The sequence below is a fragment of the Erythrolamprus reginae genome, chromosome 2 (genome assembly GCF_031021105.1).
Source record: "Erythrolamprus reginae isolate rEryReg1 chromosome 2, rEryReg1.hap1, whole genome shotgun sequence".
NCBI classification, from domain to species: domain Eukaryota; kingdom Metazoa; phylum Chordata; class Lepidosauria; order Squamata; family Dipsadidae; genus Erythrolamprus; species Erythrolamprus reginae.
Window position 1 is genome coordinate 33357082 of NC_091951.1, and position 11838 is coordinate 33368919.

At 46.5% G+C, this 11838-nt stretch overlaps 1 protein-coding gene across 1 annotated transcript in view; it reads left to right on the forward strand.

Annotated features, from left to right (window-relative positions):
• Nucleotides 1-5722, forward strand: part of SKIC2 (SKI2 subunit of superkiller complex) — a 63572-nt gene extending 57850 nt beyond the window's left edge. The window contains exons 26-29 of the mRNA XM_070737654.1: nt 1195-1305; nt 1891-2109; nt 2797-2937; nt 5382-5722. Of these exons, the coding sequence (XP_070593755.1) occupies nt 1195-1305; nt 1891-2109; nt 2797-2937; nt 5382-5582 (672 nt within the window). The 3' untranslated portion in view covers nt 5583-5722. The remainder of the gene's footprint in view (nt 1-1194; nt 1306-1890; nt 2110-2796; nt 2938-5381) is intronic.
• The last annotated feature ends 6116 nt before the right edge of the window (nt 5723-11838 follow it).

Genomic DNA, 11838 nt, shown 5'->3' on the forward strand with positions numbered 1-11838 from the left:
AATATTCCTGCCTGCTCGGAACCTTCTGATTTGGGCATCTAAGAAGGGTTCCTGGTCACCAACCTCCCCCTCACAATCAGACATTACCAGCATTGGGATAGCTACACTCTCTGATGGTTTCCCAGATTCCTCAAGATCCAGCTCTCCCACACTCTCACTCTCTGATTCAGCTGGCAAGAACACTGGCTTTGGGTACCAAGATTGACCTGGTTCACCCTCCTCAGAATCTGTCAGTGCCTGAGCTGGTCTGGGACCACTCACAACAACTGTCATGAAATTTCTCAGAACTAAGGAGAAATTAATCAACTAAGTTGTTTCTCTGTGATGAGTTTCCACCAGTTGTTTCTTGTCCCACCTTCAGGTGTTTTGGAGAAGAGCTTGACTCCCTCTTGCTTGTTTGACCCCTATGACAATCATTAAGTGTTGTACCTCATGATTCTTGCCAAGTGTATTTTTTTTAATGTACAATGAGAGCATGTGTGTCCAATCACACTTAGCCAATAAAGAATTCTATTCTATTCTATGTTTGTGGCACCCCTGAGATATTGGAACACTGCTGTCATGTCACCCTTAGTCTTTTCATTCATTCATGTTTTTTGACAAGCAGCAACTCTGTTTGAGCCTTCTCTGTGGCGGCCCCGGCCCTCTGGAATCAACTCCCCCCAGAGATTAGAACTGTTCCCACCCACCTTGTCTTCCGTAAACTACTTAAGACCCACCTATACCGCCAGGCATGGGGGATTTGAGACATCTTTCCCCCAGGCTTATTATAATTTATGTTTGGTATGTATGTGCTGTTTGGTTTTTAATTATGATAGGGTTTTTAGTTTTTTAATATTAGATTTGTGTCATTATAATATTGTTTTTATCATTGTTGTGAGCCGCCCCGAGTCTTCATAGAGGGGCGGCATACAAATCTAATAAATAATAATAATAATAATAATTATTATTATTATTATTATTATTAATTATTATTCCTTTTGAAGAAGGAATTTGCAGCCCAGACGTAGTAATGAATCTCTTTTCCCGAAATATTCGGACAGGCTCACCCAGCCTGGCCTCTTCCGGTTGCGTTGAAAAGTATTCTTTCCTCCACACCATGGTCTCTTGGGGATGTGGTCATTTTGCACAAGAGGGCTTCAGATTGGCTTACATCCTCCTCTCACCTTTCCAATCTCCTTCCTCTCTCTCTAGTTTGTACGCTTCCGAGAGCGCCAACGTGTGTTGGATGAACTGGACCAGCTGCGCTTCCTGCTGTCGGACCAGTCCCTTCTCTTACTGCCTGAGTATCACCAGCGTGTCGAAGTGAGTGCCTCTCTGCAGTTGGATCAAACCAATGGCCAGGGACTTAAGATATTAAGAAAACAGGGTTCTTGTGTCTTGTGCGTACAGAGCTGGGCCAAGAGGCAGCTGAGAGAAATCTTGCCAATGTTTTATGGTCATTTGACTTCCTGCAGCCTTTCTCCTTCTCCCAAAATGTTCAGCTGGGCTCTTCGACCCCAAAAGATGCCCAAGCGGCCTATTTACTTGAACCTGGCACCAACCCAAATGCTTGTATTCAGGGGTGACATTCAATGTTTTCCCCTACCAGTTCTGAGCATGATTTGATGTGTGGGTGTCACGTGACTGAGTGGGCGTGGCCAACCTGACATCACTCAAGGCAAAGTGGGGCGGCACCACCTTACCAAGCCACACCCACCAAGCCACTCCCACAGAAAAGTTTTGCCAAGTCTTCTAGCGTTCAAGCTGCTACTTCTCGCCTCTTCCTCATGTTTGCTCTGTGTGTGTGAGCCCAAGAAGGAGATGAGAAGGAGTGAGTGTTAACCCACACAAGCCAGAGGTAGAACTATTGAGGCTTCTTTTTTCAGTCTCCACTTCTGGTCACTTCAGGTCTTGCGTTCCCTGGGCTACATCAACGAAGGAGGAGCCGTGGAGCTCAAAGGAAGCGTGGCCCGTCAGATCAGCAACCACGAACTGCTCTTGACGCAGCTGCTTCTGGACAATGCCTTGACCGATCTGCGGCCCGAGGAGATCGTGGCCTTACTGAGTTGCACGGTGTGCCAGGTTCGCACCCAGGTGGAGCCCCAGCTGCCCTCTGTCCTTCAGAAGGTGAGTGGGGAGCGGGAGATGGGAGGGACGCAAGACAGGAGGAGGTCTTGAGTTGCCTTTTAAGCTTCTTCTTCCTCTCCTCCGAGTCTTAACCCTCCCAGCCACTCACTCCTTCCAATCATACTTCCCTCTAAGCTGAGCAGTGAGCAATCGCTCACTTAAAAATCATCATCAACTCAGAGTTTTCCAAACCTGCCCAGAAGCCGAGAGGGAAAGAGTGAGAGGGAAGGAGAGAGAGAGGAAGAGAGAGAAACAGATAGAAAAAAGAGAGGAAGGAAAAGAGAAAGAAAAAGAATGGGAGTAAGGAAGAGAGAAAGAAAATCAAAATCTAGTTTGAAACTAGCTCAACTATTTAAGTGGCATTTTGATATTGATAGAGTTGCCCTATTATGAGCTCACTGTTATAGACACACAGTACAGTATTTTATTTTGAAATTCTCTGAGGCAAAACAGGGTGGGTTTTTTATTTGTTTGTTTGTTTGTTTATTCATTCATTTATTTATTTATTTATTTATTATTTCTGTGCCGCCCAGTCCCGAAGGGACTGCCGCTCAGACACTATACTTTTCCGTCCACCCCAAAAGTAAATTAGAGGGAACATTGCTTCCAATCATAGTTTTCTTCCTTGTTGTCTGGCTGTGATCTCCTGAATGGATCCCCACCTTCTCTCCCTCTTCCTCTTTTCAGGGCGTAGAGCACATCCGCTCGGTAGCCGAACAGATCGCCCTGCTGCAACGCAAGTGCGGCCTGCAAGAATCGATCGAGGATTTTGTGGAGCAGTACAAATTTGGGCTGGTGGAAGTGGTTTACGAATGGGCCCGTGGCGTGGTAAGGTTTAAGGCTCCACCCATTCCCTTCCCCAGCCCCCTTTCTCATCCGGTGGGGACATGGGGTGGGTTTCAGCAGGTTCTGACTGGTTCTGGAGAACCGGTAGCGGAAATTTTGAGTTGTTCGGAGAGTCAATAAATACCACCTCTGAGTCCGCCCCCATCTATCTCTCCCTCCCGAGTCCCAGATTGGGAGGAAATAGGGATTTTGCAGTATCCTTCCTCATAGAGTGGGGAGGGAATGGAGATTTTATTTATTTGTTTATTATTTAAATTTATAAGCCGCCCAACTCTGGGTGGGGGTTACCTGTGGTGGCCTAAGCGCTCTGCTAGCGAAAACAGGCTCCCAAGCTCCATTTTCAGCTGTGACAGCCTCCTGCAACCCTCGGCCAGTGAAAATGAAGTTCGCAAAGAGCCACCTGCAGTCCTCCTGAGCTCCAGAACCATCCGTTGTGTTCCGGTTGCAGCTCTGCCCCATCCCCACGAGCTCCGTTTTCATTGGCAGAGGCATTACAGGCCAGGCCTTTGCATTTTCCAGGGCGAGACCCGCAGACCAGATCTAAGCATCCAGCTGGCCGGATTCCGGACACTGGACTTTGAGTTTGACCCCCCCCCCCCATCTAACATCCCATATTTCTCAAACTTGGCAACTTTTAAGATCTATGGCAGTGATGGCGAACCTATGGCACGGGTGCCACAGGTGGCATGCGGAGCCATATCTGCTGGCACGCGAGCCGTTGCCCTAGCTCAGCTCCAATGTGCAGGTGTGTGCCGGCCAGCTGATTTTTGGCTCACACAGAGGCTCTGGAAGGGCAATTTTGGCTTCCAAGGAGCCTCGGGGGGGGGGATGAGGGAGGGTTTTTTTACCCTTCCCCACTCCAGGTAAGTCTTTGGAGCCTGGGGAGGGTGAAACACGAGCCCCCTGGGCCCACCAGAAGTTGGGAAACAGGCCGTTTCCGCCTCCATGGGGAGGGGGAAGCTGTTTTTGCCCTCCCCAGGCATTGAATTTAAAAAAGTGTTATTATATTGCTATTAGGGACGTCCTATTCCTGGCGCCCCCAGCCCCCACCATCGTCCTATCAACCTCCAAGATGTTTTTGAAGCAGCCACTCTGACTGTAGCCTGGCTCACCGCTACAATTCTTCTCTATCGCAAGACAACCTCGAACGCCATCTCGGAGAGCCCCCTTCACTTTTATTTCTTAATTATTGAGATTTATAGGTTGCCCAACTCCTTACGGACTCCTTATGGAGTTTTGTAGCTTTGACTTTATACCACCCATCACTAGCACTCCCCCTCCATCTCAAACAACCCTCCTCCCCGGTTTCATATCAGACCGGTAACAAACGGCCGGCGTTGAGGTGGCAGTTCTGACAAATAGGATGTGCTCCTGCCGCATACCTCCCAGAGACCAATAAGAGCACACAGAATTGGCGTCCTCCAGGCCCCGTCGACTAAACCAGTGTTTCCCAACCTTAGCAACTTGAAGATATTTGGACTTCAACTCCCAGAATTCCCCAGCCAGCGAATGCTGGCTGGGGAATTCTGGGAGTTGAAGTCCAGATATCTTCAAGTTGCCAAGGTTGGGAAACACTAGACTAAAAAATGTAGGTTGGCGGGACCGCGGGGGAGAGCCTTCTCTGTGGCTGCCCCAGCACTATGGAACAACTACCCCCCAATGTCTGTACTGCTCCCACCCCGCTGACCTTCCGCAAGGCCACAGAGACCTGGCTTTGCCGGCAGGCCTGGGGGCCATGAATTTTTTTATATAAATGGGTTTTATCGGGGTTAGTTTTTTAGAGTTTGTATTCGACTTCTTTTTTATTGCTACATTTTTTGTATTGTTATTATTTGTTTGTTTGTTTGTTTATTTATTTATTTATTTATTTATTTAGATTTGTATGCCGCCACTCTCCGCAGACTCAGGGCGGCTCACAACAAAATAAAACAATTCATGACAAATCTAAATTATAGTTTAAAATATTTTTAAAAACCCCATTTACTAAGCAAACATACATACAAACATACCATGCACAAATTGTATATGCCCGGGGGAGATGTCTCAGTTCCCCCATGCCTGACGACAAAGGTGGGTTTTAAGGAGCTTACGAAAGGCAAGGAGAGTAGGGGCAGTTCTAATCTCTGGGGGGAGTTGGTTCCAGAGAGTCGGGGCCGCCACAGAGAAGGCTCTTCCCCTGAGGCCCGCCAACCGACATTGTTTAGTTGACGGGACCCGGAGAAGGCCCACTCTGTGGGACTTAATCGGTCACTGGGATTTGTGCGGCAGAAGGCGGTCTCGGAGATATTCTGGTCCAATTATTGCTGTAAGCCGCGCTGAGTCCTTCGGGATTGGGCGGCATAGAAGTCAAATAAATAAATAAATAATAAATAACTCCCGAGCGCCAGCACCAAGGTTTTCCTTTTCCTCTCCCTCCTCCTCCTCAGCCCTTCGCCGAGATCGCCCGGCTGACCGACGTGCAGGAAGGCATTATTGTCCGCTGCATACAGCGCCTGGATGAAACCTGTCGTGAGATGCGCAACGCTGCCCGGGTGACGGGGGAGCCCACCCTGCACGCCAAGATGGAAGCCGCCTCCAACATGATCAAGAGAGACATTGTCTTTGCCGCTAGCCTCTACACCCAGTGACGGTGAGGGAGATGCTGACTGGACGGCGGATCCATTTTTTGCCATCCTGGGAAATTCTCGCTCCTTTATTCTGACCTCTAAGAGGTTTTTGCAATGAATCTGCAAATATAAAGAATAAAAAAATATGTCCTTGTCCCAAACGAGCAGAGTTGGTCACCTGTCTTCATTTATGAGCCGTGGTGGCGCAGAGGTTAGAGTTTGTTTATTTATTTATTTATTCATTCATTTATTCATTCATTCATTCATTCATTCATTCATTCATTCATTCATTTTTCCAATACACAAATACATAGGAAGAAAAATAGACATGTAGTAATATATATAAGGGTAAAGTGAACTTAAGAGAAGAGGATATATGAAAGGACGACAATATATATGATAAGTGAGAGAAAGGAAAGACAATTGGACAGGGGACGAAAGGCACACCAGTGCACTTATGTACGCCCCTTACTGGCCTCTTAGGAACCTGGAGAGGTCAATCGTGGAGAGTCTAAGGGACAAATGTTGGGGGTTAGGGGTTGACACAATTGAGTCCGGCAATGAGTTCCACGCTTCGATAACTCGATTGTTGAAATCATATTTTTTACAGTCAAGTTTGGAGCGGTTCGTATTAAGTTTGAATCTGTTGCATGCTTTTGTGTTGTTGCGGTTGAAGCTGAAGTAGTCATTGACCGGTAGGACGTTGCAGCATATGAGTGCGGTATTGCAGGCTACTTCTGCTGACTGCAATTTGGAAGTTCAAATCTCACCAGGCTCAAGGTTGACTCAGACAACCTTGAATAAAGCACTATGGTATATAAGTCTTAAGGATGCTATTGCTAGTAAAGACAGGGTCCACAAACTGTGGAACGTGCTCCACTACTGAAGGGTTTGCAACTGGGCCGTGGAAATGGCTGGTGAGCATGCACACACACATCCTCACTTGTGCAAGCAGCAGCTAAACACATGTTTACACACTCCTTTTGCTTGAACAACAGTCACGCATGCACACTGTTATGGAATTATCACGCATGTGTGCACCTGCCATGAACCACCACCTCCCCACCCTATCTGGTCCACAAAGCCCAAAGCATTTGGCAGCTCTGCAGTAAAAGATGTGGCCCATAATAGGTTGAACGCCTCCTTCGTTGGAAGGAAAGTTTTTCCACTTTTTCTCCAGTTTGTTGGCTTCTCTATGCCGATCATATTGGATTCTGTATTTGGCCAAGAAGCCTCTGGTTAGCTGGTATATTTTTATAGCAACACGCCCCCCTAAAAAAAATCCCACAGTTCTTGTGTTGATCCAAAATATAATATGCACAAATATAAAAGAAGGCAGCAGGGGAAGAGGGGTCTGTATTAATGCCTGTGAGAAGGGACTGAAAATTTTAGATGACCCCAAGTAGAACATGAGCTGTGTTTGCAGCAAAAGAGTGGGAGTTCGGAAATGTCTTAAAAGAATTCCACGTTCTGAGATTTAAGTCTAAATTGCCGAGTGTTTCTGAAATGTTGAAAATGCACCCCAGTGATTAGCTTGGACAACTGAAGCCTGAAGGACCAATTCTAGCTGTTCTCCAATGCTCTCACTAGATGTTCTGCCGGCGTGTTTCAACCGCCCGTAACTACAGGGTAATTAGTCCAGGAAGACACACACCACACGATAAAAGGAAAACCCAAAAGTTTTTATAAACAGAAAAACAGAAACAGCTCCCTTTTTAAATGTCAAAGGGATTTTCTGGTACACACAAGGCACAGGTTAAATGCAGTCCAATTGCTCACCCAATAACTGGGAAATTGAGTCCCATTCTAAAGTCCAGAGTCCACACACACAATCCTGAACAGCAAAAACCACAATCTTGAATCAGATAAACTGCCATGAGGCTAACACACAAGGCTGCACTTTTATCTGTAGCACTAATTACAGCAGCCCCACCCAACCATAGGTGGCCTCATTTTCTCTTATAATAATCCTTCAGTTGTTGTCTCCTATGCATTACTCTACGCATGCGTGGATGTGTCATTAATTCTTGTTCAGAATCCAGGGATGATACAGATGACTGATCTCCTCCTGGGCTGTCTGCCAAACTCCCCTCTTCCCTGTCACTCACGCTTCCTTGGTCAGAGGAGACAGATTCTACTGGAAGCAAAACAGGCCTGCGGCATGTGGATGTCTCCCCCACATCCACCTCCACATTGCTTGGGGCAGGAGCTGGGCCAGAGCTAACCACAACGCTAGAAAGCATTTTTGTAATGGGGTACTAGCCTAATTTGACACTCTATGAATCTTATTGAGCCGTGGTGGTGCAGTGGTTAGAATGCTGTACTGCAGGCTAATTCTGCCGATTGCTGATTGCACTGCCAGCAGTTCGATCCTGACTGGCTTAAGGTTGACTTGGCCTTCCATCCTTCTCAGGTCGGTAAAGTGAGGACCTAGATTGTTGGGGGAGGGGGGAGAGAATATGCTCAGTGTATAAACCGTTTACTTGGATGAGAAGCAAAACGTCTTCAAAAGAAAAAAAACAAAGTCCAGTTGCCTCCTGAAAAAGCACCTTTGGGACTGATCCAATTCATACCAGAGGTGGGTTCCTACCAGTGCAATCTAGTGCGGGCACTCCAGTAGTGGCCCGCCGATGATGCAATTTTGGCGTGACAGCTCTGGTGCTGTCTTTGCTGGTCTATGTGCACCGCCATATTTCTTTTGTAATTTTCAGCGATTTTTTTTACTCTCTGAGCATGCGCGGAAGTAAAATCGTCTCTCTGAACATGCGCGGAAGTGAAATCGTGCAAGGGGACACGCAAAACATTGCAATGCTCACTGGTGTTCTGTCGGGCTCTCTGGTAGACTCCTCCCAAAAATTCACAGGTACAAATTTCAGACACACACACGTTTGAAAATTCAAAACAATGTTCTTTATAATGAAAATTCACTTAACCTAAGCCCTCTTTTGCTATAGCAAAGAGCACTCGTCTCCAAACAAACTGGTAATTTGTACAAGTCCCTTATCAGTTCTGTGATACTTAGCTTGCAGCTGTGAGGTAATTCACAGTCCTTCTTTCACAAATTAAAAAACACACTTTGCTCTGGTTTAGTTTCAAAGTGGGGGAAAATCAGCACACAAAAGGTCAAAGTCAGTAAAGCAGGCACAAAACACAACGATCATATAATCCTCCACAATGGCCAAACCCACAGGCTGCTATTTATAGCAGCCTCACTAATTACCACAGCCCCACCCAACCACAGGTGGCCTCATTTTCTTTGATAATAATCTCTCAGTTGTTGTTGCCTATGCATCGCTCTCCGCATGCGTGGTTGTATCATTAGCTCTTGTTCCGAATCCAAGGAGGAGCTAGATAATTGATCTTCTTCTGAGCTGTCTGCCACACTCTCCTCCTCCCTGTCACTCATGTCTTCTTGGTCAGAGGAGCCTTCATCATCAGATTCCACCGGGGGCAAAACAGGCCTGCAGCATGTGGATGTCTCCCCCACATCCACAGTCGTTGGGGCAGGAGCTGGGCCAGAATAACTGGTAGGAAAAACTGGTAACCACAATAACTGGTAGGAAAAAGTAAATAGTACCCACCCAATTCATACATTATGTTAACTATGATTCAATTATGGATCATATCATGCTAAAGATAATGTGTGTCCCAAATGACCCATAACTGGATGAGACACATCCAGAGCTCATCCATTCTTAAACCTTTTGAGACTGGTCCACATCCGGCTCAGCTGGTCACTTATTTCGAGAGATGGATGCGTATTGTTATCCTAGGCCAGTGTTCTTGACACCTGAGTCTGATAGTGAGAGTGACGAGGGGTTAGAGAATGAGGACCAACCAGAAACTGTAGCACACTTAGTTATGGTATTGAGTGAGTCAGAGGAGGAAGGTGAAATAGAGGAGGGGCCCATGTTAGATGCAAGAGTGAGGAGAACTATGTTCCGGGTCAACACTTAACAGATTTCTCCCTTAGAAACATAAATTCTGGACTCAATTGTGCTCGTACATCAAGGACTGCCCTGTAGTCGGTAAGCCAACAACAGGCTGCAGTTCCACATTGTGGTTTATTTTAACAAAATTAAACCATCATTAATTGATTCTTTGAGTCACTTCCCAAGGATATATAGCACTTTATACATATACATATATGTGTTCTGCCGGCATGTTTCAACCACCCGTAATTACAGGGTAATTAGTCCAGGAAGACACACACCACACGATAAAAGGGAAAACCCAAAAGCTTTTATAAACAGAAAAACAGAAACAGCTCCCTTTTTAAATGTCAAAGGGACTTTCTGGTACACACAAGGCACAGGTTAAATGCAATCCAATTGCTCATCCAATAACTGGGAAATTGAGTCCAATTCTAAAGTCCAGAGAGTCCACAAACAGCACAAAAACCATGATCTTGACGAAACAATAAATCAGATAAACTGCCATGAGGCTAAAACACCAGGCTGCGCTTTTATCTGTAGCACTAATTACAGCAGCCCCACCCAACCACTGGTGGCCTCATTTTCTCTTGTAATAATCCTTCAGTTGTTGTCTCCTATGCATCACTCTACCCATGCGTGGATGAGTCATTAATTCTTGTTCAGAATCCAGGGATGATACAGATGACTGATCTCCTCCTGGGCTGTCTGCCAAACTCCCCTCTTCCCTGTCACTCACGCCTCCTTGATCAGAGGAGACTTCGTCGGCAGACTCCACTGGGAGCAAAACACGGCTGCGGCATGTCGATATCTCCCCCATATCCACCTCCACATTCCTTGGGGCAGGAGCTGGGCCAGAGCTAACCACAACATGTTCAGACAGGGGAATCTGAGAAAGAAGTGATCTTTGCGTTAGTAGCTCTATGGAACACTTGGACATGCCTTGTCACTATATAAGTGACAGCCTCAGGAGCAGTGGGCATGGCGAACAACGTTCCTATAATGATGGTGGTGTGTGAGCCGGAGTTAAAAATACCTTCTTGCTTCCAGATCGCTCTAATCCTTGCAATCTTCATTGTCTGAAGGGCTATGGTGAAATGTAAGTCCGGTTGAATGACAGAATCACTTCAAAGGAAAATCCTAATGAGTTTTTGGTTTCTGGCCCGGACCTGCCCTTATCTCAGATACATTAAGCTGTCAACACTGCCAGAATGAACTGATTTAGTTAGAGCTGTTGTGGTTGGCTCGTAGCCAGGCTCTGTAGCCACAGACTTTGAGCCTGGTGAGCCAGGGCCATCTGGGCATGGCCGGTCTGTGTGGCTGCTGGAGGAGTCAGAGAGCGAGCCAGAGGAAGAGAGAGAGTCTGGGGTGAGGAGCCTATAGGGGCTATAGATCCCACAGCTGGGGATTATTATTATTATTTATTAGATTTGTATGCTGCCCCTCTCCGTAGACTCGGGGCAGCTCACAACAATAATAAAACAATGTATAACATCTAATAACTAAAAGTCACTAAAAACACCTTATTAAAAAGCAAAACATACACACAAACATACCATGCATAAACTGTATAGGCCAGGAGGAGATGTCTCAATTCCCCCATGCCTGACGGCAGAGGTGGGTTTTAAGGAGTTTACAAAAGGCAAGGAGGGTGGGGGCAATTCTAATCTCTGGGGGGAGTTGGTTCCAGAGGGTCGGGGCCGCCACAGAAAAGGCTCTTCCCCTGGGTCCCGCCAAACGGCATTGTTTAGTTAACAGGACCCGGAGAAGGCCAACTCTGTGGGACCTAACTGGTCGCTGGGATTCGTGCAGCCCCAACTGGGGATTTGTCAGGGTCTGAGGATGAGGAAATGAGGGACCTGATCCTGAATGCTTGGGTGAGAAGGATGAGGAACCGATAGGAGCAGTTGAGACAGATCAGAAAGAAGAAGTGAGCACAGCTGTGCATAGTCAGCACTCCCCAAGAGTATTTAAGGGAAGGAGCTTAGAGGGTGTTCTTTGTAAGAAGTCAACATTTGTACCTCCAGAGGAGAAAAGCCTGCAAAGAGTGTTTTGCATGATAAACCGGGATTCAGTGTTGGACATTTATAGGATTAACCTTGTGAGTAGACTTTTGGCCGGGAAGCAAGTGTGTGTGCCGTTATCTTATCAATTTGGCCTCATGCCGATCTTGGCAAAGAAAGAGACTTTAATTTGGCATTTGTGAAGTAACAAGCGTCTAGTAAAAAGAACTCTTGTTTTATTTTGAAACCTGTGTGTGCGTTTGAGCTTTCATTTGGGGCTAATTACCGACCAGCTGCCAGCCAAGACAGAATAACAGCTATTAACCATCATTTACCTGAACG